The sequence below is a fragment of the Barbus barbus genome (assembly GCF_936440315.1).
Source record: "Barbus barbus genome assembly, chromosome: 5".
NCBI lineage: Eukaryota > Metazoa > Chordata > Actinopteri > Cypriniformes > Cyprinidae > Barbus > Barbus barbus.
Window position 1 is genome coordinate 27,831,758 of NC_136733.1, and position 19,045 is coordinate 27,850,802.

At 37.0% G+C, this 19,045-nt stretch overlaps 1 protein-coding gene across 1 annotated transcript in view; it reads right to left on the reverse strand.

Annotated features, from left to right (window-relative positions):
* Window positions 1-1,370: 1,370 nt before the first annotated feature.
* LOC306870533 (sodium/calcium exchanger 2-like) overlaps window positions 1,371-19,045 on the reverse strand; it is a 36,756-nt gene continuing 19,081 nt past the window's right edge. The window contains exons 7-14 of the mRNA XM_079417843.1: window positions 12,754-13,197; window positions 11,423-11,772; window positions 5,238-5,341; window positions 4,491-4,508; window positions 4,281-4,393; window positions 2,882-2,981; window positions 2,461-2,730; window positions 1,371-2,383 (exon numbers count right to left, since the gene is read on the reverse strand). Of these exons, the coding sequence (XP_079273969.1) occupies window positions 2,007-2,383; window positions 2,461-2,730; window positions 2,882-2,981; window positions 4,281-4,393; window positions 4,491-4,508; window positions 5,238-5,341; window positions 11,423-11,772; window positions 12,754-13,197 (1,776 nt within the window). The 3' untranslated portion in view covers window positions 1,371-2,006. The remainder of the gene's footprint in view (window positions 2,384-2,460; window positions 2,731-2,881; window positions 2,982-4,280; window positions 4,394-4,490; window positions 4,509-5,237; window positions 5,342-11,422; window positions 11,773-12,753; window positions 13,198-19,045) is intronic.

The window sequence follows — 19,045 nt, forward strand, 5'->3', positions numbered from 1 at the left end:
TAACAGTAAAAACATTTATATTGTCAGCTGCTAGAGTGTTGATTTTAAGATTCCTGGACGAAATCACTTGCCTGTGAAAAGATAGTGAGAGCTGATGTTGGGGAATATAGCCAAATTCGTGCTAAAGTATTGATGCAGTCGAAACAAAAAACACTCTCCAACTGCTTTGCAACCAGAAGCTTTAACTTAGCTTTGGCTTCCTGAAAGGAAAGTACTAGAGATGTTATAACAGTTGGTAAATCTGATAAAAGACAGACAAATTAATCCAAATAAAATAAATTGTTTTACATAAAAAGTATCAAAAATACAAAGAATTTTGGCCCCAAACATGCCAACTGAACAGCAGTGCTCAATGTACATACTGTACACACAGTAGAATTACAGAACTTGTCCTGAGCATGTATGTCAAGCTGTGTGTGTGTGTGTGTGTGTGTGAGAGAGAGAAAGAGTACACATTTCAGCTTATGTTTTTTTTTTTTCTGTTGTGTTTGTTGCACATTTTGATGCCTTGATGACAGGAGTAGGGGGCTCTCATATAAAGCACTGTGGCTTCCCCTCTCAAATTCAGATGCAGTGTGTTTTCCATGGTGGGTTTGAACAAAACCAAAACTAGGACACTATTATCCATCATGACAGTGCTTTATGTGGGAGTCCTCTACCCCTGTCATCAGGCATCAAAATGTGCAACAAACATTTACAACAGAAAAAAAGAAACAAGCTGAAATGTGTCCTCTCTCGGTCTCTCTCACACACACAAACACACAGCTTGACATACATGCTCAGGGTAAGTACTGTAATCCTACTGTATATGTGTACAGTATGTACATTGGGTACTGCTGTTCAGTTGGCTCGTTTGGGGCAAAATTTATTTTTATTTTTGATACATTTGTATTTTTAAATACATAAATCTTTTTATTTTATTAAAATGAATTTGTCTTTCATCAGATTTATCATTTCTATTTGTGCTGGTCCATTATGAACTGGTAGCAAAAACTTGGGTGCTGCAAATATTTGAGTGACTCCTCCCCTAATCTCACTCCAAACTTTCGCTATAATTTGAGAGCCCTGCACCCCCCTCTGGAAAATTAACTAAAGCATTTGCGCACCTCGAAAATTGTACGAAGTGTATATTGTTGCTGTTTACTGTAAAAATAGGAGGATAAACACTCATAAAAAGGAATAGTCTTTAGTAAAGGAAATTCATGCGGAAAGAAATGTGGCACTGGGATTACATTATGCCAAAATAGTTGTAACTGTAATTTCATTTTTTATGTCTAAATACAACATGTTCCCATCAGAATACCAAAGCACAAAACACTTCAATTTATTAACTTTTTACATTTAAATGCTGAAATAATAGATTTGAGTGAATTGATGAAGTGACAGCCTACAAGACTCATTATTATTTGAGTAAATATATTAATGTGAATTATGATGATAATGACCACATGCATTCTTTCTTTAATCAGTTTGTCAAGGTAGTTCCTATAATGTCTGACATCCTTAAGTAAAACTGGAAAAAGAAGTTCAGTTTCACTTGTCAAATAGTTTTTAGTCATTTCTTTGGAGAGCCATAAGTGCCTTTTCTCTCAGAGAGAGGCCTAGCATCTCTTCAGGGGACATCACTTACTGGTCATGAGCCAGCATATAAAATTGACATCACAGTTCTGTCAAAAAAGTGCTACATCTTGCAGTGTGTTATATGTCCTCCATGCCACTGAGGGTCTGGTGGTGTCAAAAGTCCATAATACCTCTAATGTGCTAATGTGCAACAGCTTAAGACATCCCTGACAGCAGTGCAGTCATACAATCTTGCTCTCTCTCACTCAATCTTTCTTCACGTACGTTTGTTTATACAGAACGTGATATCTACTTTATGTACATATTACCATGGAATATACAGTACATTGTGCATTTCTCTCATAGCTCAGTTCTCACATAACTCATTTCATGGGAATGCCATTAGTGTAAGTTTGAGTCTGGTTGTTTTGTTTTTCTCTCTCTCCTCAGAAGCCGGTGATGTGACAGTAGGCCTCTAGGCTGGAGAATGTGATGTAGAGAAGCCACAAACCGAGGAACAATAGTGAAGTCAGAACCTTCATTGTTTTGGGCCCGCCCAGCTCTCCGCCCACCGATGGCCGCCGCCGTAGCATCAGCACACCCATGTTGATGAAGGCAAAGATGGTGAAGAGTGTGACTGAGAATGCAAGGGAGCCAGGATCTACGTAAAACACCTGACCTTTGACCTCCCAGTAAACAGCTGAAATGGACCAGGCCACGCCAATCCCCAGGAAAACATTAACCGCATTGCTACCGGTTACGTTTCCAACCGAAGCGTCTGCATACTGATCCTGTTGAGCAGCGACCTTACTTGCGAATGTATCTAAAGAGAGGAAAGGGAGATGATAGTTGGTTGCTTGTGTTTCACATAATCAGACACAAGCTATGATACAGATTTACCTGGTATGGAGGTTCCTAAGGCAACAAACACTACAGCAGTGACTCCGTCACGGAGGCCCACTGTGCAGCCGAAATGAGATGCCAAATCTCCAATGACGGCGGTTAGCAGCCCAATGACCATAATGCACACAATAAAGCAGGCCCAGCCATTCCAGTATTCTGTGGGTGGAACGAACGCAAACAGAATCTTCCAGAACACCGTAACTGCGTGCATGAAATAATCACAGCACGATGGTTGCTGAGGCTCCCCTCCTTCTTCATCACCTTCTCCTGAAAGGAATGAGAGAAAAAGAGAAAGGTATAAATAAAACATGACTATCAGCTGAAATAATCTCTTATGAGTTTTTATGTGTACAAACACAGCATAAATCATTTCACATATGTAGAAACACGCATGGACACTGAAATGATTTGATTCTACCTGCACTGACTGTTACCGCTTCGATGAACTGTTCTTTCCAGGAGTGTGTGCCAATTACTTCAGCAAGATTAGTATCCTTCAATAGGCGGTCTACTGTATTCTAAACACATATGCACACCACAGTGAAGCTCAGTGACAGAGAAATATTTCCATTAAACAGCAATCAATCAGACTGATCAATTGATCTGTAGAAGTTGGCACACTTTTTAAAATTCCTCTTTATAATATTGACAGTATTCTTGAATAATTTGCACTAAAGAACTGTTCATGCTCAGTTCTTGTTCAGTCAAATTAACATTGTTACACTTAGAAATCAGACTACTGTAGGCTGTGTTTTAAACTTAAGTTTTAAAACACAGATTAAAACAGAAAGAGCTGTGATGAAGAAATGAGATTTCATAGCAATCTTCTACAATTTTCATGCATTGAGGTGTGATTCAGTCAGACAGCGTTTAAAGGCTTAAGTTTAGGGCAATCCCAACACACACATCACACTGAGGCAAATGGTCTACTACCGCATCTAAGACTCCATTAGGGGCCATTCCCTGTCGGACCTATGAGAGGGAAGCAATCACAGCTTATACTTCTGCCTGCATGAGACAGACTCAATTGGGCACTCCGTTAATGTGTATGTTACAGAAGCCCTAAGATCCATGGATTATTATTATTATTATTTATTTAGTTATTTTTTTTGTGATCACTACTTAATTTTCTTTTGATCTTGACGTAACAAAAGTTATTTTTGCGTTATCATAAATTGTTGATTGTTGTTGATATTTCAACAAAACATTTGCTTCACTTAATAAAGTCAATACAATAAATGAATCAATCACTGCTCATTTTTTCAGAGACATGCTGAACATTTTATTTGTGTAATTCACATTTTTAAACGGTCTAACAACAGAGCATTCAACACCACAAGTGCAGGCAAAGTGCTTTCAGATATCTGCAGCAGGTAACTATTCTAAAATCTTTTAGAGCTACTTGGATTCAACCAACTATTTTTTCTTATCTATTTGAAATAAAATGATATTGCATCATTTGTTTGTGATTTTCATTAGTTCTGTTGGATAGGCTGCCCATGTGGCCATTACATGTAGGACAGCTTCTGATCAAAACAGACTTCTGATTTGAAGACATCATTACTGCTTTATTTACTCTGAATCAGAAGTAACTATGATATTTTTGTGTATTTTATTATTTCATTTGGTTAGTCTACAGTTAGTGCTGCTGTTGAATAACGGCTTGGACATCACGAGAAAACAACTTTTGTTATGTCAAGATTACAAGAAAATTAAGTTGTGATTTGAGAAAACAAGAAGAAAAATAATAATCCATGGCCTCCTATAGGGCTTCCGTAGTTTGCTCCTGTATGTATACATATGACGTGTGTGTGTACCTTGAAAACAATGCTCTCCTCTATAATAACCTCTAACTTGCGGTGTTCTCCCAGAATGGGCTTTCCTTTCTCTGCTATACGTCTGGCGTCCTCCAATGCTGGACCAGGGGTGGCTGGAGAAAACGAGAGGGAGAGGATAGGATAAATATTTAGATTAATAAACTGCATATACACTGCAAAATAAATGTACAAACAGTAGAGTCATCTTACCCTGATTCAAAAGCAGGTCTATACGCAGCATGCAAGTAGAAAATGAATCAACAAATGAATGAATCTGCACACTATAGTTCAAAAGTTTTTGAAAGAAGACTTTTATGTTCATCTAGGCTGCATTGATCAAACAGTAATTTTTTTTTACAAAATATTTTTTATAAAATATTACTACAATTTAAAATAAACTGTATTATATATACAGGTATATATATATATACTGTATGTGTATTTTGTTTTTATTTATGTGTATTTATTCATTATGTATATGTGTATTTATTCCTATATCCTGTATGTACTGTATGTATGTATCTATCTCTCTGTACTTATCTACAACAGTACTTGGTCAATCGTTGGGTTAATGAAAGAGATTCCAAGTAGCTGATTAGCTCACTAATGAACCTGGTGTTAATTCTCTCTTTAACATTCACTTTTTGTTCAGACACATGAGCTCATATTACATAAACACACAAACGTGAGGCTGAAGTGTGTGTGTAGGTGAGTTGGATCTAGTTACTGTGTGTGACGCATGTCTAGTTTGTCCCCCTGTTGTGCTGTTGTTATTGATCTGAAACTGGACACTGGTCATGGAAATGTGTGTGTGTGTGTGTTTGTGTGAGAGAGAGGTGAGTAGGAGGCTATTGGAATCTCAATAGCCTTAACAAATGAAAATATACACAAGCATTCATAAAAATCTCCCACACAGATTCTGGGATGATTAAAAATAATAGTAACACACAAACAGACCTGAGATCCCTCTCTTGAGCCATTTGGGTTCTTCAAGGACAATGTAGAAATGTTCTCGCTTCTCATATTCCTGCATGTTAATGATGCGCACCTGTAGTGTCTTACTGTGGACACACACGCAAAGAGCTTGGTTTTACCTCTGAAATATTAAAGGAGACCTCAGCATTTAAATCACATCAGAGTTAGGCCTACATGAATACTTTAACACACAGTGCATTAATAATTAAACCACACACAGATGGACTGAGATGAGCGTTCAGTTGTGTACAAGCTCTCTTCTCCACAAACCACTGCAAAACTGAGCATTTAAGATTTATGTCATTTGTTTTGATAATAAATGTAAATTTATTAAGTTTCCATAATGTGTGTGGTATGATTTTGGCTGTTGTTTGTCATATGCTCTCTGAAGCGTCACTGTACTCTTGACAGCACAGATTTCACCTCATCAGAGTTCACATTCACATACTAAATTAATAAATAAAACCTACTGAATAAAATCCTGTCAAAAGTGGATACTAACCAACTAAAATTCCTGTCAAAAGTGCAGTAAATAGTCATGGTAATTTGTGCCAAATTGTTCATCAAAATACTTACTTTTAAAATACAAGATGTCATTCATAATATAATAGTGTTACTATAAATATATCCAAATGAATAACTGAATAAGCAAAACAAATTTTTTATGAGAATACAGACAAGTGAAATTACCTTGTGTCAATGTAGTCTTTCAGCCTAGGACAAGTCTGTGTTAAAACTGATTTTTAACAAAAAAATATTTGCTGCTCAGAAGCCAATATTAGCTTATTGAGACTGACAGTAACTTTGACGCCTGACTCCTGAGTAGGATCCATCACAGCACACATCAACAGTCCAAAGTTCAAAACCACAGCAGTTCACACAGAAGACTACAGAACATCTTAGAAATTATGTGGTTCACAAACATGTTGGGCTCTGAAGGTATCAGGCAGGGATTATATGAAAACACCATTAAAGGTGACAAAAATATGTGTTTGCAACTGATACCTTATTACTAGTACTGGGGTAGAAGAGACCTCTAGTGGTGTATTATGAGGTTTAATATTAGTGTATTACAAAATTACAGCTCAGAAAAGTATTTCAGAGTATTGCATTTTTAACTTAAGTATTTTATAATGCTTAATGTGCATTTGAAAAATGTTATGGGGTATGCATTTTTTCAAAAACTCTTTAGAAAACTGAGTCGGGCCAGTACCAAAACAAACTTGTAGCCAATCAGTAGTAAGGGGCGTGTCTACTCATGATGCGAGGAGAGAACGCTCATCAGTGCACATGACGGACATTAGCCGAGCCGAGCAACGACAGAAAGATAGAGATGGCAGATATTTTATTGAGCCAATATTTTATTCGCAATAGAACATAGAAAACATAACAAAAGTTTAAACTGAGAAATTTTATGCACAAAATGAACTCATTTCAAATTTGATGCCTGCTACAGGTCTCAAAATAGTTGGGACGGGGCATGTTTACCATGGTGTAGCATCTCCACTTCTTTTCAAAACAGTTTGAAGACGTCTAGGCATCAAGGTTATGAGTTTCTGGAGTTTTGGTGAATTTGGTCTCATTCTTGCCTGATATAGGTTTCCAGCTGCTGAAGAGTTTGTGGTCGTCTTTGATGTATTTTTTGTTTAATGATGCACCAAATGTTCTCTAGAGGTGAAAGATTTGGACTGCAGGCAGGCCAATTCAGCACCCGGACTCTTCTACTATAAAGCCATGCTGTTGTAATAGTTGCAGTATATGGTTTTGCATTGCCCTGCTGAAATACACAAGGCCTTCCCTGAAATAGACGTCGTCTGGAGGGGAGCATATGTTGCTCTAAAACCTTTATATACCTTTCAGCATTCATAGTGCCTTCCAAAACATGCAAGCTACCCATACCGTATGCACTTATGCACTCCCATACCATCAGAGATGCTGGCTTTTGAACTGAACGCTGAAATCATGCTGGAAGGTCTCCCTCCTCTTTAGCCTGGAGGATACAGCGTCCGTGATTTCCAACAAGAATCTCAAATTTGGATTCGTCTGATCATAGAACACTTTTCCACTTTGAAACAGTCCATTTTGAATGAGCCTTGGCCCACAGGACACGATGGCACTTCTGGACCATGTTCACATATGGCTTCCTTTTTGCATGATAGAGCTTTAGTTGGCATCTGCAGATGGCACGGCGGATTGTGTTTACAGACAGTGGTTTTTGGAAGTATTCCTGGACCCATTTAGTAATGTCAATGACAGAATCATGCCGATGAGTGATACAGTGTCGTCTGAGGGCCCGAAGACCACAGGCATCCAACAAAGGTCTTGTCCCTTACAAGTTTTCTCTGAATCTTTTGATGATGTTATGCAATGTAGATTGCAAAGCCTTTGCAATTTGACGTTGAGGAACGTTGCTTTTAAAGTATTCCACAATCTTTTCACGCAGTGCCGATCCTAGACTTTTGGGGGCCCTACGCAAAACTGTTTTGGCGGTGGGGGGGTGTTTGGGGTGTACGAGTTATGAATTATGAAACGCCTTTGTCCGTGTTCACTACGTCTCGAATCGCGCTCACGGGAAGCGCTTGAGTACGCTTCCGCGGCTTGGTACGCTTTCAACTCTTTATTTTTTATTATTTTATTTTTTTCATGTGTATGACATTCACGTTACATGATTTACCTTATTTTTACGCAGAAAGGACGACAGCGCACCGCATTAAAAGAAATGAACATTTATGTTTTCTTAGCCGCTAGCCAAATTAAAAAACTAAACTAAAATTACATCATCTTTGAGAGCAAGAAGGCCCCCTGGTGTTTCAGGGGCCCTACACAGCTTGCGTACTTTGCATATAGGGAGGATCGGCTCTGTTTTTACGCACTCTTTCACAGATTGGAGAGCCTCTGCCCATCTTTACTTTTGAGAAATTCTGCCTTTCTAAGACATCCCTTTTATAGCTAATCATGTTACAGACCTGATGGCAATTAACTTAATTAGTTGCTAGATGTTCTCCCAGCTGAATCTTTTCAAAATGTCTTGCTTATTCGGCCGTACCAACTTTTTTGAGACCTGTAGCAGGCATCAAATTTGAAATGAGCTCATTTAGTGGATAAAAGTGTAAAATTTCTCCGTTTAAACATTTGTTATGTTCTCTATGTTCTATTGTGAATAAAATATTGGCTCATGTGATTTGAAAGTCTTTTAGTTTTCATTTTATTCAAATTTAAAAACCATCCCAACATTTCCGGAATTCGGGTTGTATAAATTGACATACACTACCGTTCAAAAGTCAGTATTTTTATTTTTATTTTTTGAAAGAAATGTATTTTATTCAGCAAGGATGCATTAAATTGATCAAAAGTGACGGTAAAGACTTTTAAATTGTTACAGAAATTTCTGTTTCAATTAAATGCTGTTCTTTAGAAAAACATGCATCATGGTTTCCACAAAAATATTAAAGTGCCCCTATTATGCCTTTTCGAATATTACCTTTCATGCACTGTGTCATGTAGCAGTATGTGAACATAAACTTTCTGCAAAGTTGTGAAGCTGAAAGTGAACGATATATGAAGTTATTGTCTATCAAAAAAAAGAGTCGGCTCACAATCGCCTAAACGAGTCGTTAGGAATTCGAATCTTATTCTGTTACGGCTGTACGTCACAAAGTAACACATTTGCATAATGTCCGCCCATAGGCTGTCATTCGCGCTGTACGCGGTAGACCAATCACAAAGGACTGTGCCATCTGACAAAAAATAAAAAGACTTCATGAACAAAAGTACAGAGGCTACACCAGAAGATGCAAACCACTCATTAGCAAGAAGAATAGAAGACGAGCCTCAAAAATTCTGGGACAAGGTTTTATGGACTGATTTTATGGTCATTTTAGGAATCATTTAGAAATGAGGTCAAATTAAAGCTATTTTTTGAGAAAACTAAAGTGTTTTTTGACCTTGGATGCATGTAAACCTGTTTTAGGAGACTCATAAAACAATATTAGCAACCTTAAAAAAGGCATCATAGGGGCACCTTAAGCATCAAAACTGTTTTAAACATTGATAACAATAAAAAGAAATGTTTCTTGCACACCAAATCAGTAATGTAGTAATAGCTGCTGACAATTTTGCATCACAGTAATTAAAAAAAATTACAAAAATAGAAAACAGTAATTTAATTTGCAATATTTCACAGTATTACTGTTAAAGTCAAATACATGCAGTCTTGGTGAGCATGAGATACTTTCTAAGACAAAAAATATGTACACAAAACCTTTTGAATGGTAGTGTATGTTGATTTATAATACTTTATAACACGTCATAAATGCACTGTATACGTTAGTAAAGTATATTAATGGGTTGTAACTTAATTAAAGCCCATAATTAAAGGTTTTAAGTGGTACTGTCAGACTGCTTATTGAGATGCTTACCAAAATACTCCACAATCAATTTAACACACATGCACTCATGCATTAAAGAGTATATAAACTACATTTTTTGCATAAACAGTGCACTCCAAAAGTATTGGAACAGAAGGCCAATTCCTTTATTTTTGCTGTAGACTGAATATGAGATGAGTGATTAACATTTCAGCTTTTATTTACAGGTATTTTCATCTGGATCTGATACACAACTTAGAAGATAGCACCTTTTGTTTTAACCCACCCATTTTTCATGTTACCAAAAGTATTGGAACATGTGACTGACAGGTGTGTTTTGTTGCCCTGGTGTGTCCTATTAATTGATTATTTAAACAATAAATAGCACTGAATGTCTGCGCTCAGTTTCAGATCCGTGGACAACCAGAGAGGTGTCTATGGGTGAAAAACGAGCAATTGTGAAGCTGAGAGAAGATGAAAAATCAATCAAACCGTTGCACAAACACTGGCAATAGCAAGTACAACCATTTGGAATCTCCTGAGGAAGAAATAAACCACTGGTGTACTAAGTAACACCTCAAACGGGTAGATCAAGGAAAACATCTGCAGTTGATGACAGAAACATTGTGACAGCTGTAAAGAAAGACCCTAAAACAACTGTTAGTGACATCAGCAACAACCTCCAGAGGGCAGGAGTGAAGTATCACAATCTACTGTTCGCAGAAGACTTCATGAACAAAAGGACAGAGGCTACACCAGAAGATGCAAACCACTCATTAGCAAGAAGAATAGGAGACAAGCCTCAAAAATTCTGGGACAAGGTTTTATGGACTGATTTTATGGACCAAAGTGATGGAAAGGCTAAAGTTTGGAGAAAGAAAGGATCTGCTCATGATCCCAAACATACAGGCTCATCTGAAACACAGTGTACACAGGTGCACATTATAGTACACATTACACAAGTAATGTAATGGCTTGGGCTTTCATTGCTTCTTCTGGGACAGGCTCATTAATCTTCATTAATGATGTAACACATGATGGCAGCTGCAAAATTAACTCATAAGTCTACAGAAATATTTTGTCTGACAATTTACAGAAAGATGCAACCAAACTGATTGGGAGATCCTTCATCATACAGCAAGATAATGACCCAAAAAATTGTGCCAAAACAACAAAGGAGTTCATCAGGGGCGAGAAGTGGAAGGTTTTAGACTGGCCAAGTCCATCTCCACACTTAAACCCTGTAGGGTATGCATTTTACCTGCTAAAGAAGAGACTGAAGGGAGTAACCCCCCAAAACTGAAAGAGGCTGCGGTGAAAGCCTGGAAAAGCATCACAAAAGAAGAATGCAAAAGTTTGGTGATGTCAATGGGTCACAGGCTTGATGCAGTTATTGAAAGCAAAGGATTTGCAACTAAATATTAAGTCTTTTTCACTTTAATCTATGTTAATTCTATCTGTTCCAATACTTTTGGTAACATGAAAAATGGGTGGGTTCAAACAAAAGGTGCTATCTTCTAAATTGTGTATCAGATCCAGATGAAAATCCCTGTAAATAAAAGATGAAATGTTAATCTCTCATCTCATATTCATCTTTTGATGTCAAACCCAAATGTTTTCAGTCTACAGCAAAAATAAAGGAATTGGCCTTACTGTTCCAATACTTTTGGAGGGCACTGTATATAATTACATCATTTTTACATAAATTCAAATTTGTGTATCTGAGAAGTAAAGAGAATATGTTCACATTTTGTGTGTAGAGGAAAACTTTGAATTTAAAACATCAGTGTGAACTTTTACCTAGTCTGCTCATTGGTAAACTCTAGCTCTCCTTGTGTGTGTTCATAGTCAACACCCTGTCGCGCAGAACCGTCCTCTGTGTGATATGGAATCATCACAGTTCCACGCACACCTGACGCCCGGTTCACCGGCACCTCTACCACACCTGAACATTCACCCACGCAGAGCTCCCTCTGATTAAATGCGAAGACTCCTGCATGGTCATCGTCCAAAATAGTTACAGTGGTTACGAAGGGTTCAACCAGTCGGGCACCGTCGGTGTTGGTCCCGCCCTCACCCTCTCGCAGATTCGAGAGACGCACAAAGAAGTGTTCGTCTTCCTCAAACACATCATCATCGATAATTCCCACCTATAAAACATAAGCACATGCATCTTAAGACATGCATCCGAGTCATATTCAACTTACACTGAACAAAATTATAAACACAACACTTTTGTTTTTGCCCCCATTTTTCATGAGCTGAACTCAAAGATCTAAGACTTTTTCTATGTACACAAAAGGCCTATATCTCTCAAATATTGTTCACAAATCTGTCTAAATCCGTGTTAGTGAGCACTTCTCCTTTGCCGAGATAATCCATCCACCTCACAGATGTGGCATATAAAGATGCTGATTAGACAGCATGATTATTGCACATGTGTGCCTTAGGCTGGCCACAATAAAAGGCCAAAATTTTGTTCAGAATTTTTTTTTTGTTTTTTGTTCAGAAGTTTCATAATGTTTTTGAATATGGTCTCTTATTGTCAACACTTCAAAACAGTATTGTAAAATTTTGTTATAACTTTAAATAACTCTTTTCTATTTTAATTTATTTTAAAGTCTTCAGTGTCACATGATCCTTTAGAAATTACTGTAATATGCTGATTTGATGCTTATTGTCAATGTTGAAAACAGTTGTGCTGCTTAATATTTAATTTAAATATACTTTTTTAACAGTACAAAAGTCTTGACTGTCACTATTGACCAATTAAATGCATCCTTGTATTAATTCAAAAAATATTTTGTTTTCACATGCTCTTTGAAATCAAGATTTTTTAACCAAGTTTTTTAATCAGATATTTTTTTTAATTGAATCACTTACAAATGATTCACTTATTAATTTGAATATATAATTAATATTTTAGCATCAATTTATTGCTGTTGGACTATATCATCAATTTGTGTTTTAACAGAGAAAGTATAGATTAATTTTCAGAGTCAAATATGACCGAACATAATAACATGAAGATTCACTCTGCAGATTGTTTTGGTTGAATTAATTGAAGACATGTATTTCAAGCGAACATTCTGTTCATGGATCAGACATCACCACTGTGTGTTTCTCTCTACCTTTATTTCTTTGCGTGTCTCTCCAGGCTGAAAAATGATTGTTCCCTCACAATACTCATAATCTGCCCCAGAACTGGCTGACCCATTCTCTGTCCTGTAATCGACGTGGAAGGTTCTGGTGCCAGTTCCCCCCTGTAAGCAGACCCACAGACTGACACTCCCACAGTTCTCACTGCACTGGTACTGCGCCTGCTCAAAAGCAATGTGAGAACAGGTGGCCAGGTCATTCTCTGCTGAATCTCCAGCTGCTCGTTTTGCCTGTTCAGCTGCTGCATGTTTCTTCAGTACATTCCCAGCACCGATCATCATGCGTGTTGCCTGCACCCTGTAAAAGGCCCGGCTCTTATGCTGTTTCTGCATGGTGGTGTAGTTTGCCATCTCGATCAGCTGGTCCAGGTCTTTATCTGGATGCTTCTCTCTCAGTTCCTTAAGCATGCGTATCACCTGCAACAACAGACAATCATGGTAACCTCCAAACATTTTGTTTTAAACATTTACATTTTCTGCACAACATCTTTATATGTAAGAGATGACATCCAGCCGGTTTATTTAGCAATAATTACAGTCTGACTGTACAAGATCCCACTTACTATATGACTAGTACTACTATTACTATACTAAAAATTACTATATAGAAAGAAGAAGCCTATCGAGTATTAAGGATTTATTTGATCAATAATACAAAAAAAATCAGTAATCATTTGAAATATTTGTATAATTTTAAATAATTGGTTTCTATTTTAATATATTTTAAAATATATTGTATTCCTGTTATGGCAAAACTGAATTTTCAGCAGCCACTGCTCCAATCTAAAATGCCACATGATTTTCAGAAATCATTCCAAAAAGGTTAGTTAGTGCTCCACATTTCTTCTTATTAATGTTGAAAACTATTGTGCTGCTTAATATTATTGTGGAAACTGTGATATATTTTTCAGAATTCTTTGAGAAATTGAAAGTTCAAAAATAGAATGCTCTCTAATCGCTCTTGCGGTACTTTGATGTCAGTCACACACCGATCTATCTGATGGTGATGATCCACTTTAACACAAACCTAATGATTCAATGCACCATTCATAAAGAAAACCATTTACTTCACTCCTAAATGAATTAGCCATTTGAACGAATGACATTGGGGAAGTCGTGGCCTAATGGTTAGAGAGTCGGACTCGTAATCGAAAGGTTGCGGGTTCGAGTCCCCGGCCGGCAGGGATTGTAGGTGGGGGGAGTGAATGTCCAGCGCTCTCTCCACCCTCAATACCACGACTGAGGTGCCCTTGAGCAAGGCACCGAACCCCCAACTGCTCCCCGGGCGCTGCAGCATGGCTGCCCACTGCTCCGGGTGTGTGTTCACGGTGTGTGTGTGTGTGTGTGTGTGTGTGCATTTGTTCACTACTCACTGCTGTGTGTGTGCACTTGGATGGGTTAAACGCAGAGCACCAATTTCGAGTATGGGTCACCATACTTGACAATACGTCACGACTTTACTTTTTTACTTTACTTTTTATCAAATGAATGATTTTAAACAGTGAACAGTAAAATGAACAGTTTTATTGTATTATTTAGACTCGAGTATCATTTCAGTAAAGAAATAATTTAAAGGGGTCATATGATGCGATTTCAAGTTTTCCTTTCTCTTTGGAGTGTTACAAGCTGGTCATGCATAGATAAGATCCCTGAAGTTGCAAAGACTAAAGTCTCAAAACCAAAGAGATATTCTTTATAAAAGTTAAGACTTGTCCACACCCCCTAAAACAGCTCATTCAAACATGCCCCCACATGCCTACGTCACGGTGTGGGGAGATTTTCATAACACCGCCCAAACGTATACGCAAAGAAAGGGGGCGTGATTTTTATTCTCGCTGTAGTACTGTTACTGCCGCTGGCGCCATGTCATGAAAGCGAAGCGTTGTGAAAGCGAAACTACTTTGTTTGGGCTTCCAAAAGAGGACACAACTAGAAATCAGTGATTAAGTTGTATTTACAACACTGTTTCAGAACAGTACGACCCAAATATTCAAGTGTGTGCAGCGCATTTTACAGAGGACTATTTCCTGAACCTGGCAGGAGAGTAACCTTGCTTGCAGGCTTGCACAAAGGCTGTTTCTATAAAGTGGGGCAATTCCAACTTTGCAAGGACAGTCTGGCGCTTCTGACTCACAGCTTGTAAGTACGTTTCTGCTACTGACTATTCAAACGCGAGTTTTGAGCTGTGTAGAGTAGTGCTAGTTGTTTGTCGTTTCTCCGATCACAAATGCAGACATGGTAATGTTTACGCGGCCCAATGCAACACGACGTGTAAAAGACTTATATGTATAATATAAGTCATTATAATCAGTAGTTATGTCCCCACTGGATGCAACAAATGCCTCGTTTGTAATGGGTTTTATTGTTTTAGTCTCGTCTCGCCGGGAAACGCCAGCATAATACGGTGAGGGGCGTAACATTTCCGTCACACACTTGAGGTGTTCGGCCAATCACAACGCACTGGATAGCTGGCCAATCAGAGCACACCTCGTTTCTCAGAAAGATGAGCTTTGTAAAAATCGACTCGTTTCAGAAAGGCGGGGCATAGAGGAGAACCAATAATGTACAGTATGTAGAAAATAATATGTTTTTTGAACTTTAAACTACATAAACACATTGCATTACACCAAATACACAAAATAATGTTCTTTTTAGCAACGTCATATGACCCCTTTAACATTTCCATATTATTATTATTAAAGGTATAGTTCACCCACCCAAAGATTTTTGCCATCATTTACCCTCATGGTCCAAAAGAGTATATGTAATACATTTTATGTTGAATTAAACAAAACATTTCTTGCTGAAGCTACTTTTTGTAATGTCTGTTTGATGCTTTACACAACAATGACTTTAAATGATCTTTTTGGAGTAATTTTTCAGCCAAATTTGATGTGCGATCAATTTGTGATTAATTAGATTTAATTAATCGCCACATCATGTATTTAATTAGATAAAAAAAAATTATCAATTACCAGCCCAAATATATATATATATTAAATATATAAACATAACATATTTTTCTTAAATATATGCATGTGTGTGCATTACGGATGGTAAGATTCACCGATTTGCATCGGTGCATCGGCATAAAAGCTTACGATGCGATGCATCGATTTAAATAAGCGTGCATCGGATACAGTTGGCATTTGTATCGCGATGCATCGTTTCTAGCATATCTGCATCGGTAAAAACCGATTTATTCATATATAATTATTATTAGATGCGCTATTCTTTTAATATTTATAAAGCGACCAATATTTTGTTATGTAACTTTTAGATTGATTTCTCCTTTCTGAACTGTTGCGAAAGCGCGTTCTCTCATCACCACTGCAGCTGCTACGTGATTATGACGTATCACAACAACACTACGTAGACCAAGAGGTGTCCAAGAGAGTTACCACCTAGAACGGATTAACATGGCAGACTCGGAACTCTTTCTTCCACCAAGTCATTTTAAATCCAGTGTTTGGAAATACTTTGGGTTTTATAAGCGAGATGGAAATCTTGACAAAACCCATGCAATTTGTAAAATATGTCGCGCCGCTATAAAATATACAGGCAGTGCGACTAATTTAACAACACACTTGAAGTTACAGAACATTTCTTTATTGTTTATCCCTGAGCAGCATTCTTAAATTGTTTCACCTGTTAAATGTTTGAGCTGTTAAAAGTAACTAGAGACAAGACAGGAAAAGAATATCTGTTTTTATTTAATCTTTTGGTTTTGTAAAAAAAACTAATCTTTTGTTTGTGAAAGAGCCATGTGTAAAAAGTCAGATGGCACTTAAGATATTTTAAGATAAGATTTCTGTCGGAACAAAATAAATAAAAATTAAATATCTACATATTGAATTGCACAGCATATTATTTTTCTCCACTGCATCGTATTACACTGAATCACATCGTGTTGAATCGAATCGAAATCGTATCGCACCGCATCGTAATAGCAGTGAATCGTATCGCATCGCATCGGTAGCTGCCTATATGTATCTTTAATGTATCGCATCGTTGGCTATGCATCGAGATGCGTATCGCATCGGCCTCAGTTATGCACATAGAGATGCACATCCCTAGTGTGCATATACACATAATAAATATACACAGTACACACACATATATATATATTCTCTACACAAAAACCTTTATTTTGGATGCGATTAATCAACGACATTTTCTGTCACACCATACAGTAGGACGTTTCAGCCTTTTTCTGCCAATTAATGACCTTGCTATTCCCAGGTGTGTGGACTCGAGTCACATGACTTGAGACTTGACTCGGACTCGAGTCCCAAATTTGATGACTTGCGACTGGATTTGACATAGTTAAAGAAGACTTGAGACTCGACTTAGAATTTGACAGCAATGACTCGAGACTTGACTTGGACTTGAGCCCCGTGACTCGGAAAGACTTTATGATCAGATCAGCGTCGTTATCACTCTAGATAGGTGCAGCGTGCTTGCGCTTGACTGGCAATAAGCCAGAGACTGCGTTCATATACAGTATATGCTAGTATTAATGGAGTAATAGCATAATTTACGACAACAGAAAAAATGACATGATTCGTCTAGTAGCTTTTTCCGCTTTTTTTTTTTGTCAGATCTCCACTGTTTTTGTTCAATCAGTTGTATATTTTAATTGCATGTGCATTTTATTTTTATTTAAACCTCCATTAAGTTTAAAGTTAATCCATAATCAAGATTTAAATCTGAGTTTAATGTTATGGTGCAAATATTAGGCTACTTAAATCCAGGATCAAAATGATAGGTTAAAACCTGCTTATTTTTAAAGGTTTAAAGTTTGTTGCAAAATTATTATTAGATAAACCTTGATTTAAGATAGATTTAAAATTAATCATTGCAAAAAATGTAGCTATAATTTGAACAAAAAAAAGAAGCGGCGGCAATTGGCCTAATGATCATTTAAAATATAATTTGAAGAGGTGTTTATTTCACAAAATGATTTGTGAATTGTTGTCTATATATAACTATAAAATATATTAAATTTTTCTCTCTCTTCACCAGGCACTCATTTAACTTTTATTTCTTTCGGGATAAATAATTGAATTCACGTGTTGTAAATCAGTCTGTATAGCACATTGCCCCTAAATTTTGCGATCAATGTGCATATTATAAATTTAACATTTAACGTATAGCATTTTGTCTTTGTTACTCTTAGTTATAAAGAATGGTAGCATTTTTGAATGACTGCATGTCTTCATGAGTTTGTCTGCATCCATATTGCAGGTTTCCTCTCACATGTAAAGTTTGGTAGCAGTTCTTTCTTCTAGTTCTTTCAAAGCAGTTCTTTCTGCGTTTCTGCTCACGTGTTTTTAAATCATTGAGGTTTCATTGAGGTTCCAAATAATGGCTCATTGGCTTAGATATAACACTTATAACACCTTATGCACACATGCAAAGTATTGCAGCTGTTATTTATATGAAATTATGTTGTCTTTGCTATTCTGTTATAGTTTGTTTTCACTGCTTGTCCTATTTTGGCACAATCCCTAAATTGAACTTCAGTAGTTTTACTAAGGGCACCCATCTCGCATGAAATTAAACTATGTAAAACATATTCTACCCGACTTCCTGATATAAATTACTATAAATTTGATATGGTAATTAATACTGAGACACTAATTTGGGCAAAGAGCACTAATGACTTGAAGCTAAAAGTTGAGGACTTGCAACTCGTCTTGGACTTTGACTCGGGACTTGACTTGAGACTTGTCTGTCTTGACTCGGGACTTGACTCGAGAATTGAATGCAAAGACTCGAGACTTACTTGTGACTTGCAAAACAATGACTTGGTCCCACCTCTGGCTATTCCTAGCTAACCTGTCATTAGCGGTTAGCAAGAGACATTTGCATAATTGTCCACGATTATGTAGTTTAACATGCAGTTTTCTCTGGAATTGGACGATTTAAAATCAGGATCTGGTGTCACACCAGAGGACATGGTTTTCAGAGTCAAAATGTATCATGTTCCTACTCTTTCAGAAATATATGGATGAAAAAAAATATTACCATTTACTAAAATAGACACTTGTACAATTATGCCGGAGGTATTTATTAGCATTTTTATGTTTTTCTTTTTCATATATAAAAGTTGTAATTTATTGAACCATGCTTGAGACATTCACACCATAGGACAATTTTGAGATCTGGCTCAAAAATTTAAAAAAATCAAATAACACTGCAGCTTTTATAACAACAGGTCCATGTAGGACAAATAAATGTTTAACCATTTACTGCATTTTAA